The 18,724-nt window shown below is 32.9% G+C and overlaps 1 protein-coding gene across 1 annotated transcript; it reads right to left on the reverse strand.

Annotated features, from left to right (window-relative positions):
* Positions 1-2,178: 2,178 nt before the first annotated feature.
* LOC127715567 (uncharacterized) lies at positions 2,179-18,180 on the reverse strand. The gene is made up of 2 exons (XM_052221655.1): positions 18,132-18,180; positions 2,179-3,583 (listed from the first exon to the last, which is right to left on the reverse strand). Exon 2 carries the CDS (start codon positions 3,561-3,563, stop codon positions 2,229-2,231), a length of 1,335 nt encoding a protein of 444 aa, XP_052077615.1. The 5' UTR covers positions 3,564-3,583; positions 18,132-18,180; the 3' UTR covers positions 2,179-2,228.
* Positions 18,181-18,724: the final 544 nt, after the last annotated feature.

The following is an 18,724-nucleotide window of genomic DNA, read 5'->3' on the forward strand; positions in this document are numbered from 1 at the left end:
AACATAACAAAAAAAAATCAGAACAAAGAAATACGGATTGACAGGAATAGGCAACACTATATGTCCAAACCATTCAATGATGTAGCTTCCATAGAGGCAGTGAGGCAAATAACTCACTAAGACAAAGAAATAAAATGAAGAAAAAAAAAAGATAACATGTACAATTTTTATTCCGTTGTGTGAGATATCGATGAAGATGGTTCCAACATTTGACTTATCTTCCCTGTACACAAGTTTTCCTCAATCTTAACAAGTTAATGACGATCGAAAGGCACTTTGTTTTAATAGAAAAAAGAGCAACGGACACAAATATCGTAATTATTTTATTCAGGTAAAAAAAAAACAAGCATTCTGAGAGTATTGCATGGCAATCATACTTTGTAAATCCAATCTTACTTTTCTAGAAGAATGAAAAGAATGAAAAGAAGCTACATGTATATATAAAGTCAATTCTTCCACTTCACGTATTACTATAAAGATAATGTTCTCTCAGAAATCCGTCGTAACGGTACAGTTGAGGACATCACTTTGGAAATTTTATTGAGTTATCTAGATCTGGTAGACCCGGATGGAATATTTGTGTCATTAGTGGCAATTGATTATTAAACATGTCATAGTTACATCCGGTATTCTACCTAGTTTATAACATCACCGTAAAGGAATATAACCAGAGTATTACATGTACTTGCCGTGGTGAACATAATGGGTGCCACAAATCACAAATGTCCCACTCACAGGAGCTTACAGAATTTATATAAGTTTTGTTTCATTGTCTGCACTGGATAATCAATTTTCTGTTTTTATACAACATACGGAACACTACTAAGCTTGCCTTACCTTGTTTTGGATGAATTTATCCACTCTGAAAATATTCCTTAATTTCTTATCCATTCTGTTTTGAAGTTCAAAGTGACACAAATTATGTACCCAAGGGCCTGTGGTGAATTCAATCCGGACAAAATCCTCCTGGTCCCCCCCAAAATACCAATGATTTGCTGCTCGGGACTCAAAGGCTCAGTGCCGACCAAGGACCACAGTCATTCTTGGGAGTAGAAAAATGCCCTTTCTACGTGGCAAGGATTTTCACATTTAAAGATGTAAAATGCAACTTCCATATAAAAATAAAGAGATGTGGTATGATTGCCAATTTACAACTATCCACCAGAGTTCCAATGAAGTGGATGTAAGCAATTAGAGGCAACTGTACGGCCTTCAATAATGAGAAAAGCTCATACCATATAGTCAGCTACAATGTATAAACGGCCCCGACATGAAAAATGTGAAACAATTAAAACAAAAAAAAACAACAGCCTTATTTATAACAAAACAATTTACGAAAAACAAATGTGACAGTTATGAACCAATGGCAACCACTGATTGTATTTGTTTAACGCCCAGTGGCAAATATTTCATGCATATTCGGGAAGAGAACCAATCAGTATGTCATGTATTTAGAAACTACAAAACTGGTTGACCAGGATGAGAGAAGGGAAATTCTGACTGACGCTGGAAATGTTGTTGGATAAGGAAGTAATTTTATCCAAGCAAGATGCCACATATGAACACTTTGAAAAGTATTCATAAGTACATCTTGCATAGTCATAGGAACATGTATCTTGAATATGTTTGATTGGGGCCTAATCTAACTCCTTTGTTTCTTAAGTACATCTATCATATTTTTGTTTTTACAATCTTTCTTTTTACACTTTTTTGTTACAAAACAATCAGAAATCATGAAATATATCTATTTATGGTGTACTTATATAATACCAATGCTTTTCAATTTCAGTTAGTTTCTATTAGCATGATTAGTGCTTTATTGCTTTTAAGAAACTACAAGATATTGTCAAAAACCCCCTCAGTCATGCAAGTGTCTTTTTTTTGTTGTAGATTATCAATTTGAATATGTTTGTGTTTATTTCAGATCTTTAGTAGTATGTCATTAATTTGTCCAAAACTTGAAATTTTGAATTTGCTATATCATGTACATGTAGCTTCATTGTAGATATTAGAGCTAAGTCAGAGACCAATGTTGTTTATCAGTCATCATTTATTATGTGTTGGGTTTATACCCGATATACATGTAGTCTCATGAAGTTAGATTGAACTAGATTTCATATCTTAAATGAATTCCCACTTCAACCTTCAAATGGTGTTGTCACTGATATAAGAATCCTCTATATTTACTATATTTTTATTTGTATAATACACAAAAGATCACAGACATTTTAACATGCATGTAGCAAAGAAGCTTTCTTTTCAAGCATCTCATCTTCAGATAGGAAAGTCCAGTTAAGACCAAGGAACGATGATACTTCCGAGGACAGAAACTCCTTTGTCATACCCCCTCTCTTCATGGAAGCAGGGAATGGTAGGCAAACATTATAATTGAATAACAAATTATTCCCCGTTACACATAGAGATTTAAGACAGTTTCCTTTCATAGCTAAACACCACACAGCTTCTGACGGTAAAGGCACACTTGAAATGAATGTTTGAAGTTTGACACACTGACTGGCAAAGTAATAGTAATCACAAGGCAAACTCTCCATATCTTCATAAGGGTGGAGTGTCACATACTTCATTGAAAAGTGAGCATATGTTTCCAATGTTTGTCCATAGTAAGCTGCAATAGCTCGGAGAATGTCTCTTGACACACTTCCAACCATTCTGTTGAAAACTATTGATTTCACAAACGGGTTTGGCGGAAAATCTTTTACATAAATTCTTGTGTCTTGAAATATGAAATGTACATCAAGTTTTATATTGTCTTGTACAGCAAGGGATTCCCATGCTATTTCTAGGAAATCTCTGCCAACTTTACGATTGTCTTTCACTAGGTACAGTTCCTTCAGATTTTGTTTTCCTAGACATCGCACTATGTCTGTTGTAACTGTACAGAAAGTTGTCTTCAGGGTTCGTAGATTTTTAAAGTGAGTCAATATATTAATTGGAGTAACATAGGAAGAATCCATACTAAAATCCAAACCAGTTATCTGTTCTATAATCCCTATGTCAATGATACGACTAAAAAAGTAACCTTTCATCTCAACTTCATCTGCAGATAATTCATCTAGACGACACATGCTCAAATGATGGAGTTTTTTACAGTTTGATACAAGCTTTCCAAGACAACTGTAATAATATTCTAAAATTGCAGGCGGACAATAAAACAATACAGGAGAATGAAAAATTTGGATGTATTTTAAATTCACTGCATGCTCACCAATTTCATTGAAAATCTGAAGACCTCCACTAGTTTCAAAATCAATGAGACAACTTTGAAAATATTTTCCAAATTCTAAAATTAGATTTTTCTCATCACTGTATGTGGGTATTTCCTCATAATAATTTTCTACTCCCATTCCACCATTATTTTCCAGACCTAAGATATTTTCTCTAAATATAAAGTTTGTCCATGAATTAGATGAATACAGATGCTGTGTCCAGTCTGGAACAACATTTTTACAGAAGGACAACTTTTCCCTCCAGTCTAGATAGGATAAAATTTTACAAGCAACTATGGCTGGAAGTGTTTCTAAACACTCTTTTGTGGTATCCATTTTACTGTCACCATGGCTCACTAAAATGAAAAAATAAATTAATAACAATAAAAAGGAGATATGGTGAAAAACAAATATATAACTATGATAACTGAGACAGCTATTGCAACAAAACAATATATATACAATCAAAACAATATACAATCTTCACTGATAGCCAGACCTCCATATAATATGTTAAAATCTACATGTCCAAAAAATGTACATTGCATGGTCTTAAAATTTGTTTGAATGAATTTCGAACTCTTAGACAAAAGACAAGTGTCTTTACAATCTGTGGTCAACACCAAATTCCTAAAGAATTGGTAAATAGTTTAAGGGATGACAATTATTGACAAGATACCTGCCAAAAGTTTCTGTTACAAAATATAAATATAACAAGCATTCTGAGAGTATTGCATGGCAATACATAGTCCCCTACCGGGTAAAAAAAAAATTCATTATACTGGAACAAAATGCTAACTTGTTCTATAACTTGTCATGGTGTAAACAAAAAGCAAATATCAAGTCAATATCTTCAAGCATGACTAAAAACAGTGTGGAAAACTGAATATATGAGTGAATTTTTTCAAGTCCAAGGACCATAGCTCTGCATAAAATTATCAGACCGAAACAAAAATTTGAACTTGATCTGTAACTTGTCATGATAAAACTATATACCAATTGTCAATCAATATCTTCAAGCATGATGAAAATAAGTGTGGAAATCCTATAACACTCTAACATTAGATATGATTAATAGTTCTCTAAAATTAGATATGATGTAATACAATGTATATATATCTATTTTCAAATTACAATCAATAAAATTGAGAATGGAAATGGGGAATATGTCAAAGAGACAACAACCCGACCAAAGAGCAGACAACAGCCGAAGGCCACCAATGGGTCTTCACCGCAGCGAGAAAATCCCGCACCCGGAGGTGGTCCTCAGTGGGCCCTCAAAATAAAATTGTGTACTAGTTCAGTGAAAATGGACGTCACACTAAATTCCAAAACATATAAATGAACTAAAATTAAAAAACATACAAGACTAACAAAGACCAGAGGCTCCTGACTTGGGACAGGATAAGATAAGATAAGATAATTTTATTGGTTCAAAATCCAAAATTATAGGATTGTTACCAAGACAATAAACATTGACTATACATAAACATACAAACATATCTGACCACATTTATAAACATTATATAATATAAATGTATATCCCCTCACTTATTAAAAGAAAATATTGTTACAATAATAAATGAATGTATATAATCTCTGCTGAGGAGGTGGTACCACAAAGTTATTAAGTACTCAATAAAGCATTTCTAGAATTATACATGATGCTTATGAATTTTACAATAATTTTAATTACATCAGTCTCACCACAGGTATACAAAAATTTAAATCTTGCTTCATTAGTCATATTAAAAAAAGAGGGAACTATTTTACTAATTTTGGAAAATAATTGTTCTCTAATTGTATTTAGTTTTGTACATATTTTAGTGAAATGAAATTCATCTTCTACTTCTAAAAGACACAAGGGACAAATTCTTTCTTCTACAGGTGTTTTAGTATGTCGTCCTTGTTCAATTTTAAGAACACTATTACTTATGCGAATTTTGGCAAAATGTCCTACATGTATTACTTTTCTGTCAATATTTAACAATAAATAGGTTTCCAATTTGTAATTTTCTTTAAGCTGCCTATATGTTCTGAGCTTATTACCGTGCAATGATTTATCATCACAAAAAATATTTTCTTTCCAATAATTCAGATATCTATAATTAAGTTTGGTATGAAGTGCATATAATAAACGCCTTTTTGGTCAAAGACAGGCACAAAAATGGGGCGGGGTTAAACTTGTAATTAATAGTTCCAAATATTTTTTCTTTCATTTGTCACAAACTAATATAGATTTGTAACTTATCTATAAAATGTCAACAACTTTTATCTACACAATGTAATGTAATGATATATACCTTAATAAAAATAGATTATTATCTAATTAAAGGATTTCACTTAATAAAATATATATATATATATATATATATATGTGCAAATCTCTAGACTTATATAATTTTTTTCCTTATCTGCACAGTATCCTCTATTCTAGACGATCCGGTACATAGTAAATTTGCTGGTTGGTCCTTTTTATAGACTTCTATATATATATATATATACATGTAGCATTCAGAAAATTAGTTTATACAAAATAACATATAAACCTGCCACAAAAGTCCTCAAACAATTTACCAAAGAATGTCTTTTAAAAAATGAGATATCTCCCTTTGTACAGATATATGGTTTAACATAGAACTCTAACATTAGTTATGGAGTTTTTTTATGGACCATAACTCTGGACTAAATTATCAGACCGGAACAAAATTCGAACTTGATCTATAACTTGTCATGATAAAACTATAGACAGGTTTATCTATAATTGACCTTGAAAAGGGGGGGGGGGGGGCTCAGAAAACATGGGCCTATCCATTAACCCCTCACATGACTGATCGGCCATTACAACCGTGAAAAATAATGCACATGTATTGATCAAAACATTATCGATTTTCTGTTTACATTTGTATTTCCTTCATTTTCTTATTTATTCCACTATGGATACTGCCGAAAGTTATAAAAAAAAAAGGTGGAGGCATTTCTTGTGCAGTTGATAGTTGTACAAATAATCGTAGAAAATTTCAGATGTTGAAAAAAATCAATAAAAAAATATGTGAATTATACAAGTTGTTCCAACTGCACACAATCCGTTTTTTTTTTAACAAGTAAAATTACACTGGCAGACGAATGTTGACACGCCGTCAAACGACTGTAAAAAACTTAAATTAATCTGATGACTACAGTTCATCTGCCTCTGTTTGTATAGAATATGTACACATCAGATGCGGATCCAGGATTTTGAAAAAAGGGAGGGGAGGGGGTGTCCCCAAACAAGACACACTTTGTAGTGGAAGCGGAAAAAAGTCTGGATTAACCATGAATGAAGCTTCATATAAAGGTGGCCCGGGCACCCCCTAAATCCTTTCCTGTACATTTCTTTAGATAATAACAATGAAACCTACCCCGAGGCTACATACATGCACGAAGTTAGAATTGGATGCAAATCGACCAAGTATGAAGAGACAAACTTTTTTTTATACATGACGACTATCTTTATGCTGCAAAATGAACAGACGTTGCGACAACATTAACTCAGACAAACATATTGTTAACAGAGGAGTAAGGAGTTCAAAATTGAACTAGAGGCTCTCAAGAGCCTGTGTCGCTCACCTGTATTTACTGATGCTTTGGAAATCATGTAAAATAAGGTTAAAAACATAATTAATAGTATTAGATATTAGATATATTATATCGATATCTAAGATAATAACAAAAAACTGCAAAATTTTTGTAAAATTACTAACTCAGGGGCAGCAACCCAACAAAGGGTTGTCGGATTTGTCTGAAAATTTCAGGGCAGATGAACCTAAATCTGATGAACATTTTTGCCACCTCTCAGATTTGCTCTAAATGCTTTAGTTTCAGAGATATAAACCAAAAACTGCATTTTACCCCTATGTTCTATTTTTAACCAAGTTGGCCACAATGGTTAGAAAGCGGGGTCATCGGACAAATTTTTTAAACTAGATACCCTGAAAATGATAATGACCAAGTAGGGTTAAATTTGTCTCAGTAGTTTCAAAGAAGAAGATTTTTGTAAAAGATTACAAAAATTTACGAAAAATTGTTAAAAATTGACTATTAAGGGCAATAACTCCTAAAGGGGTCGACTGACAATTTTGGTCCTGCAACTTATTTGTAGATCTTACTTTGCTGAACATAATTGCTGTTTACAGTTTATCTCTATCTATAATAATATTCAAGATAATAACCAAAAACTGCAAAATTTCCTTAAAATTACCAATTCAGGGGCAGCAACCCAACAACAGGTTGTCAGATTAGTCTGAAAATTTTATGGCAGATAGATCTTGACCTGATAATCAGTTTTACCTTGTCAGATTTTCTCTAAATGCTTTGGTTTCAGAGATATAAGCCAAAATCTACATTTTACCTCTATGTTCTATTTTGAGCCATGGCGGCCATCTTGGTTGGTTGGTGGGGTCATCAGACACATTTTTTAAACTAGATACCCTAATGATGATTGTTGCCAAGTTTGGTTAAATTTGGTCCAGTGGTTTCAGATGAGAAGATTTTTGTAAAAAGCTATTGACGACGGACGACGCCGACGCCGACAAGTGACGAGAAAAGCTCACTTGGCCCTTTGGGCCAGTTGAGCTGATAAAAGGGGGAAACCACATCAGTGTATAGACATAATATGAATGACAGTTACGCCTTATTGTATACTTATGTAACTAAGTTTTCTATTATTTAGTGGAATACAACATAATTAATTTTTAACTGCTGTAATGCAGATCAGCTGTTGCTCGATCGATCTGATGAGGTTAACACTTAGTTCGATATTTGGTTATTTGGGTCTGATGGCGCTTTCATATTTCGAAAAGTAAGGCTTGTAAACTATTTTATTCCTGGGTGCCAGTTCTTGCTGAAAAACATAAAAGTTTTTTCAAACAGCTGCATCCATAGACAAATACCAGCAAAACTTTCTATTCAGGGCACTTCTCTATAAACCTCGTCTTAATGGTCCATATATGAAGGCATGTGTGCTTAAAGTATATATTCACTTTGCTGTCTTTATACAACGTATACAGTATTTTTTGTTGATTCTTGATTTGAACTTTCCTCAGTCGATTATTCTGTGCATGAATTATAAAATTTTACACATTAGTATGGATTTTTTAAAGGTCTTGGTAATCAAATAGTTTACCAGAACCTTCGGAAGCGTAGCCATAATCCGACGATCCGAAATTCCGACATTTCAGTAGTCCGATGGTCCAATATACACCCCTAATGTAATACTGTAATACTGTATTTCGTTGTATTATATACACCGGGGACTGATTTAGGATGACAATATACGAGAACTCTGTTTTGGGCTGGGGGAGGGGAGTTTGCAAAACACTAAAGGACGCTTTTAAAACATATAACTAATCATTGCTTTTAATTTACACATTTGCATCTTGTGGTTTAATGAAGCATGATTTTATACTATGCATACTAGTAGTTTTATGTCAAGTAATTGTTCTGCAAAAGAAATTGGAATCGAACACTTAATAACTAAATTCATGCGGAGGCAAAATTGATACGAAAATTCACTCAATTTTGAGCAGTATACATGAGTCGAACCATAAGCAAAAAAATTGTTTCTGTGAAAAAGTTTATCATCAAACAGTACTTGTCTATAAGTATATTTTTTTCATAAGATGTAAGTAACCGCGCACAGGAGAAAACGGGCTGTCGAATTATAGGACCGTTGGATTAGAGGATTGTTGAATTTTAGGACTGCCTCATTATATAAGGTCTCACCACAGAAATTTCTATGAGTTTGATAAAATTGCACCTGGTTTTTCTCATATATCACATACAATTTCAGGGTTTGACACTAACTAAATGTATGTACTAGCCTGCAGGGCTAGTGAAATTATTATTCTACTAGTCCACTTGTCAATTCACTAGCCTTCCAAGTGCCAGGCACTTGGACGGTCGTGCCACCAGCACGACTCTATCTAGGAGGGTTTTGGGGCATGCCCTCCCCCCCCCCAAGAAAATTTTGATACAAATGAAGCTAAATCCTGTGTTCTGGAGCCTTTCCAGAGGGTTTTGAACATGTTTTGTTTCATGAAATTTCACTGGTTTGCTTATAAAAAATACCAAAAAAAAATAAAAATAAACTGCTTCGCTGAGCGCAGCTAGATACGCCCGCAGAGGTCCAACCCTGAACAGTTGGGGCAAAAATGGACACAATATTCAAGCTTGATTCAGGTATGAATTTGGATTGTAATTAAATATTTGACATATTATAGGTTTCTGAATAAATGTAGTCAAAGAACTTGAAATTGGTTATATGAATTGAATTTATATTCAATTAAATATTTCTTGCTGTTGTGCAATACTTAGTATATTTGTTGTCAGACTATAAACAAATAAAGTTCAATTAATTCTCAATGTCATATCAGAAATTTATGAAAATAAAAAGGGAGCTTACATCAATAGATATAAACAATTCACCAAAGTTTCATGAGAATTGGTGACAGCATTTTTGAGTTATTGTCAGAAAACTGGAAAATCACACCTTTTTTTAATGAATAAAACCCCATAACTCAGAAATGTAAAATGTAAAATTTATAAAAATCTAAAGGGAGCTTACATCAATACATACAAACAATTCACCAAAGTTTCATAAGAATTGCTGAAAGCATTTTTGATTTTTTGTCCAAAAACTGGAAAATCCCCCCTTTTTTTATGAATAAAACCCTGTAACTCGGAAACGTAAAATCTAAAATTTATAAAAATCAAAAGGGAGCTCATGTCAATAGATATAAACAATTCACCACAATTTCTTGCAAGTTGGTGAAAGCATTCTTGACTTATTGTCCGAAAACTGGAAAATCCCCCTTTTTTTAATGAATAAAACCCCATAAATCGGAAACTTAAAATCTAAATTTTATAAAAAACAAAAGGGAGCTCACGTCAATAGATATAAATAATTCACCAAAGTTTTATGCAAATTGGTGAAAGCATTTTTGAGTAAATGTCCCAAATGTTGACGACGGACAGACGGACGGACGGACAACGGTATACCATAATACGTCCCGTAAACGGGCGTATAAAAAAATCACATATTTTAATCATCTATATTAAGAATGTGTTCGACTTATTTTGAAGACCCCTTTAGATCATTACTTCATCATTATCCTCATTTTACTTATCATTATTACTAGTGTCTTTAATGAAGATGGATAAGCAGTGGCGGATCCAGAACTTTTTATAAGGGGGGCCCCGCTGACTGACCTAAGGGGGGCCCGCTCCAGTCATTTCCTATATAATCAACCAAATTTTTCCAACGAAAGGGGGGGGCCCAGGCCCCCCCTGGATCCGCCTATGATAAGTTAGGAATTTAAAAATACGCCCACAAAAGAGGAAAGCTTTGCCCTTGCTGTTTTTTGTCATAATTCTTCATGGACTCCTTCTTTTCCCTTGTTGTTTGTTTATTTTTTTTTTTGCAGGACAAGATTTTATCCCTAAAAATCTGTATATTTTTACCAGAGACCAAGGAATTGTATAGTATACAAATCCTTGCAGAGACCTATAATTTTGTTTTTATGACAATAATTCAGTGATATTGTTTGCCTCAAATTACATTCGAAATACAGCTTTTTCCCCTAGAGAAAATTCCAAATTACTAAAAAACTGGCTTAAAATTCCTCCCAATAAGTTGTACATTTTTCCCAAACAGTGATGGTATCGGTAGTAATGTATGTAAATTTCGTATTCATGTTATTAATTTGAAATTATGAAAGCACTTTTGAGATCCAGGTTTCTGATTAGAATCATCACGGCGTTTGTAACTCATGATCAACCTACAAAATTGCTCCCATCTACAACTCCAAGTGATTTAAATAATAACAGTTCATGTATTGATAAATGTGACTTAGAAAGGATGAAATCCTGTTTCTCTAATGCCATTCTGAAGTTAGAAAATAGTTGTATGGACAACACTGATAAAATAATCACTGCTCTTAACTCAAAGATAGATACCTTAAAGTCAACAAGTAACATGGTTAAATCTCAAACAGATGGGAACATTTCCATCTTAGAAAACAAGCTACATCATCTGAAGGATGAATTATCTCATAATAAAAGCTTGTTAAACGAGACACGGGAACAGTTAAGAAATACCGTCTCCAGTGCCAACTATGCACAAGAAACTTATGAACACAGAATAAGGGATAAGAATGATGAAATTCAATGCCTCAATCTATCAGTCAAAGAACTATCTTCAAAACTTAATATCTCAAGAGATGAAATAATTGAATTAAAAATGCAACTCGCAACAATGATAGATTCTGGAACACAATTCAAAGCTGACATCCCAATAAGCCCATCAAACGCCAACCTGACCGTCTTACTTGTTGGAACATCTAACACTGAGGGAATTAATGCACCGAAACTTACAAATATAGCTGAAGTTAACAAAGTAACAAAATATACAATGCAGCAAGCCACTGAATATCTAGCAACAGTTATAACTCCACCTTCAGTCTTAGCACTTCATTTGCTAACTAATGACCTGAAGACCAAAAAACCAGCAGCATGTGTTGATGAAATGTTTGATCTAACATCACTCATCTTTTCAAAATGGCCACTTATTAAAATTGTAGTTTCATTCACAACACCAAGATGTGACACCATTAATAATTCAACAAATGGGCAGATAATCAATGTTTTGTTGAAACAGAAGTTTTCTGGTATGGATAATGTCTACTTTGCAGAACATAGCAATATGCTCCTCTATGGTAATCCAAATAAAGATCTTATACGCGAGGATGGCTACCATCTCAATGACAAAGGAATTTCAATCTTAGCCGGCAATATAAAACGGGCCGTACATGCTGCATTAGATGTGCCTTTACCTAGCCGTCGCTCAAAAAGCCAATCAAAGTCATGGAAGACCAAAGGACGTGGCCGTGGTCAACGGCATAACTGAAAAGCACAATTTTTCAGTTCTATATAAAATGTATATAATTTAAAGAGATTGTGTGTCAATTTTTATGATTTACTGATATAGTAAATATCAAATTGTCATTTGATTACATATATTGGGTTTTACAATTGCTATACACTTTTTTTTTCAAGTAAAATTGGTTAACAAAGCAATTATCTATACACAGATTCATTTGTATACATAAGCTGTTTAATGCTTGTCTGTCAAGTGGTAATTATAACTCTGCTTGGGCTCTTGGATATATTACACCAGTACATAAATCTAACGATATATCTGATCCAAATAATTACAGGGGTATTGCAGTAACTAGTGCCATAGGAAAATTATTCAACAGTGTGTTAAATAATAGGCTTGATGTATTTATGGATAAACACAATATCATACATGAGTGTCAGATAGGTTTTACAAGAAAGGCTAGAACTTGTGATCATTTATTTATTTTGAAATGTATTATAGATGAATATTGTAATTCAAAAGACGGTAGGGTGTATGCCTGCTTTGTTGATTTTCAAAAGGCTTTTGACACTGTTATTCACACTGGATTGAAAATTAAGCTTTTGAAAATTGGTGTAGGCACATTATTTTACAATATCATTAAGCAAATGATGAGGTAAGCAAATCCTGCATTCTAATTAAGAACAGCATTACTGATTTCTTCCCTATACAGCTTGGAGTTAAACAGGGAGATAATCTAAGTCCTAACCTGTTTAAGGTTTTCATCAATGACCTTCCCAACTATTTGGAAAAATCTCTAGACCCTGTAAATATAAATGGGCGATCTATCCATTGTCTGATGTATGCCGATGATATCATTTTACTATCTACTACAGCTTCTGGTCTTCAATCAAAACTTGATATTATGGGAAAATATTGTCAAGATTGGTGTCTTACTCTCAACCCAAATAAAACAAAAATCGTGATTTTCAACAAGGCAGGCAGAGTGGCAGACATATCCGCCTCAAATTTAAATACAAAGAATATGATATAGAATGTGTACAACATTGTAAATATCTAGGTGTGTATTTTAGTGCTTCAGGTACATTCTCCTATGCTCAGAATGAATTATACAAGAAAGCTTTAAAAGCATATTTTAAACTTAGAAAAGATTTATTATCTCTAAATCCTAGCTTAAAAACTAGTATACACGTTTTTGATCATACTATTAACATGATTAAGCCTATTCTTCTTTATGGAAGTGAAATTTGGAGCTCATTTAATCCCTTTATAACAAAATTTAGATCTGGAAACCAGTTAACATTAGATAAAATTTATTCGAATTTAACTTGTGAAAAGCTACACAGTAAATTTTGTAAATTTATTCTGGGTGTGCACAAAAAAACCACAAATTTTGCAGCCTTATCTGAACTTGGTCGGTTTCCACTGTACTTTGACTTAGTCAAATCTATTTTGAATTATTGGCTTAGACTAGAAAATTTAGACTCATTTCCTTTATTAAAAGATGCATACCAGCATTCAAAACTTTATTTTCTCAGCATAAATTGTCATGGTATGGCTCTCTCCAACAAATTTTAAAAACTCTTCCTGGGTTTGCAAACCTAAATGATGGGAAAAATATTTCAAAAAATACCATCAAGAAAATATTGAAAGAGACATGCATAAAAATTTGGAAGGATCAACTGACCAAGAATTCAGAAGGGAAGCTCCGCACTTATGTAAAATTTAAGAATAATTTTGGTTTCGAAAAATATCTAAATATCATGTCCAATTTTGAACTTAGGAGATCATTAACAAAATTTAAGGTGTCATCTCACCATTTGCAGATTGAAATAGGACGATACCAGGGTAGTCCTCCACACCTTAGACTATGTCAGCAGTGTAACTCTGGTAATATTGAAGATGAAGTTCATTTTCTCTTTTATTGCACAAAATATAACGAAGACAGACACCATTTATATCACATTATTTCGGAATCATGTCACAATTTCATTAACTTAAATTCCCAAGAGAAATTGCTATGGCTGTTGTCTTGTGAGAACTTAACTGTATTAAAAGAGTTGTGTATATTCCTGGTTAAACACTGCAAATAGCAGATTTATATGACATGTTTCGCATAATTAATAATTGTTGGTTATTTAAAAAAAAAAATAAAAAATAATAATAATTATTTGTTAATTGACCGGATTCAGTTTCTCTATTTATTTTGTTCATCTGCTTCTGACACGGGGAGGATTGCTGTTATTGCCTATCGCAATCAACAGTATATCCTAGAGCACCGTCCCTTGGTTTCTCCTGCAGATGAACAAATTTCCATTTTTATAGATAATAAGTTAAGGTTGATCAAACTTTATTATTAATACTTTTTTTTTGATTTTTACACTGCTGGACATAAGGAAGGAAAAAAAAAAATTCTCAAGAGTACTTTTAATGTATTTTTGTTATTAATACTATTTTCATTGTCTATTATAATATCTGTCACGTTATATACTGTATAATGTCTCATGTTTGTTGCTTCTACTATCATAATTGTTAATTGTAAATGCCCCCTGTGGGACCATGATTGGAATAATAAATATTTTGATTTGATTTGATTTTGATTTGTAACACACATGGTTAATTCAATGTATTAAGTACCATCATTGTTTCCATTTCTTTCCCCTCCCCAAAAAGTACCTTTCATGTTAAAAATGTCTGACAATAAAAAAATACGTGAATAAACTGTACAATCATCACAATAAAGACAGCAAAGGTCAGCAAAAAATCTGGGATTTGTTGACAATTAAAATTTTGTGAAATTTCTAGTTTAAAACAAAATTTTGACTAGCCCGTCGGACTACTGTGATGAAAACTTTACTAGCCTTCCCTAATTTTTACTAGCCTCTGGCTAGCGGACTAGCGTTAGTGTCGAACCCTGAATTTAATGTATTTAAGTATGTGTTATCATGGTTATAATAATCAATATTATGATTACCAAATGATTATAATCGATATTTAACCTGGAATTAGAATTCGTATATATTATGTCCCGGGTGTAACGTATCAAATACTGTGAGTTATATTTTAAGGACACGACACCTGGCCTTCAATACACTTATAATTTTAATGTCCACTTCTTATCTAATTACTTTATTATTTATTCTCCAATTTTGCCGAGGTCAAGTACGCTTCACATTCTTGTGTTTACGGTAATTATATGTGGTCTGGGAAATAGATGTATATATCTTGTTTACATTTTGTTCACGGTTGTAATGGCGATTACTACTATGAGGACGCCTAGGAGTCACGTCACAAACTAAGGCAGATAATTGGAAAATCCTGTCTATATTTTTAAATAACTATGTTTTGTTTCTTTACATTTTGACATATGTTTGGTTTATCAGGTTGGAGAAGATCCTCATAAATGGGTATATATATATATATATTATACCCCAAAACAGATATCAATTTTCATTGATCAAAATGTCAACTTTGGATTTCAAGATGCATGCATTTGCTTGTAAAACTTCTGTGGGACCTGTAAAAATCATCTCCACAGGCCAATATAATCTAACTAAATTTTTCTTAAACTTCAGTTTAGGCCTTTAGATTCAAAAGTCTATTGTGTAGACTGCAGACACCATGACTGAAATGTCATCTGTATAAAAGTTAATAGCCTTAAAAAAGTAGGATTTTTGGAGGCCATTATAACTTTGTATTCAGTTCTCATTTGAAATATGGTCTTAGTTCTCTCGTTTGAATTGTTTTACAGTTGTCATTTCGTTCCATTTATAGCTGACTACGCCATATGGGTTTTGCTCATTGTTGAAGGCCTATGGTGACCTATCGTTGTTTATTTCTATGTCATTTGGTCTCTGGTGGAGAGTTGTCTCATTGGCAATCATAACACATCTTTTTAGTTTTATATTAAAGGGGAAAAGTTGCCATTATGATTTATATGAATATTTGTGCCACAATTCGATTTTTTATCACTATAAATTGATACATGTACCTGATTTTGGTCATAATGCCCTTAAATGGGTACAAGTCAAATCAGCACCTACTAAAATTCATTTCGGCCTTTGGTTAGTCAATTCTGTACCTACAGTGATATATTCTTTTTTTAGGAATTGGGAACATAGTTTTTTTTATGCCCCACTTATGATAGTAGAGGGGCATTATGTTTTTTGGTCACTGAGATGTTCGTCCGTCTGTCCCGCTTCAGGTTAAAGTTTTTGGTCAAGGTAGTTTTTGATGAAGTTGAAATCCAATCAACTTGAAACTTAGTACACATGTTCCCTATGATATGATCTTTCTAATTTTAATGCCAAATTAGTTTTTTTACCCCAATTTCACGGTCCACTGAACATAGAAAATGATTGTGCGAGTGGGGTATCCGTGTACTATGGACACATAATTGTTTTTTTAATATATTTTTTTGCATTTTTACTTACAATTTCAAAGGTCATTTTATCAACCTGGTCCTGATTTAACTAGGTATAGAATTGACTATACTAGGTGAAGATTAAACCAGGTGCCAAAGTGACTAGAAGTAGAATTCCCATAAATGGGGATAGTACGTACCTATTTAAGAGGATTTTCTCAACCTATTTATTCATTTGTCTGGTATATTTTGGGATTAGTATCAATTAACATGAAACACATAACTAACAACTATACATATCATACACTAGAACAGATGTGTACAAATACAGCTTGTATTTATAAACACCATAATGTCCATCAGACACTGATGTATATTTCAGACATTGAATTTGGTATCGAGTAGTTCCCACCCTACATGTACGCACTCCACATGTTCGTCTCCTGAGTTCGTTCGCACCCTACACATTTGCTCCAAATTTGTATTCTGAAAACTGTTTAATTATTAGATGTAAGATGTATATACATGTATATATATCAAAACATTTATATTTTCATGAAGAAAATTTCGTGAATTTTTATAATGAATTATTTTTTTTTGGTGATTAGATGGTTAATTATTAAATGTTAATTATTTATGATTAATTTACTGTTACTTGGTATTTACAAAGCTAATTTGGTATTATTGTTTATGAGTTTTAAAATCATGATTGTCATTATCATGATTATACATGTAACTAGCTTTGGTGTAGTTACTTAATATTTTAGTGCTCCTTTTGATTTCAAATAGTGCATGTTTTGAATGATTGTGTGAGCTGTTGATGTTTGTGATTGCTTCAAGCTTCACGAGTTTGATGACTATTTGATATCTTCCACCTTTCTTTTACAAGTCTTACTCATGTAGATGAATGAACTTTGCCTTTGATCAACATGACAATTTTCATTTTTCATTTCATCAAAACAATAAAAGAAAACTGTTTACATTTTAAGAATGTTACTTTATTTTAAAACAATAAAATCATATTATCTTTACTTTAAAGCATTATACTATGCTAAGAAAAACAAGATACAAAAGTATTCATCTGCTCTATGGTTGGGTTGTTGTCTCTTTGACACATTCCCCATTTCCATTCTCAATTTTATTCGACACAAAACTGAATAAAGGATGTGAAAGCCAAGGGTGCAAAAGTGTGGGGTGCGAACGTGAAAGAGGGTGAACGAAAATGGGAGCAAAAGTGTGGGGTGCAAACGTGAAAGAGGGTGAACGAAAATGGGAGCGAACGTGATTTTGGGCGAACAGACCCGGATTCATTTATAATTTTTTAGGAAAAATCTGCACTATCAAAAGACAGTTTCTAAACACTGATTGGCATTATTAGAACTTAAAGATGCCATCAAATTTAAACACTTGACACATAGGCGATGCATAAATGCCTTTAGATGAACATGTAGCACCTGAACTGATGAAGTCGAAAACCAAAAGAACTTCGCATATGTCATGTTGGACAAAATTTCGACTCCTGTTGTCGACCACATTTTTTAACTCTAGTATGTTGAATATGACATTAAAATGATGTAGTTTTAGAACAAATATGTGAATGAAAGAGTGCGTAATGATTTCTTACGAGTGAAAACAGCTTGACAATGTTCTTTCCATTTTTTCCACAACTTTCCCGGAAGTATAAGTAAAATACTAATTCATTTACGGTTACGGACAAACACCACAGAGGGGATTCGGAAAATCAACGCCTCCCAAATTCTATACAAATCCTTGTTCCACCAAATAATAATAATATTGATCAAGAATTGGTATTATACAAATCTTTATATCATTAGATAAAAAAATATAATTAATTGGTAAAAAACTTAATTAAACTATGCCAAGATGTTTCTCAGTGAATACAAGGATATGTCTCACCAAGGATTTGTATAGTGAGTCTCACTATACAAATCCTTGGTCTCACTATATACAAATCCTTGTTGAAAATGACAAGAAAACTGAATACATGCTTGACTCACATACGACTGGGAATAGTATATTTTGTCTCAGATCAAACCTAGAATAAAGATTACATTTGAGATTGCCTGAGATAGCCAGAGTCTCTCTGAACGATACCTCTAATAACTGCATATGTTTAATGTATACAGACAACTATATGCCCCCTATCGGAAATACAGACCACGATATCGTCTATGCAGAATGTGCTCTATCTTTGAA

Source organism: Mytilus californianus, unplaced genomic scaffold, assembly GCF_021869535.1.
Source record: "Mytilus californianus isolate M0D057914Y unplaced genomic scaffold, xbMytCali1.0.p SCAF_9, whole genome shotgun sequence".
Classification (NCBI taxonomy): Eukaryota; Metazoa; Mollusca; class Bivalvia; order Mytilida; family Mytilidae; genus Mytilus; species Mytilus californianus.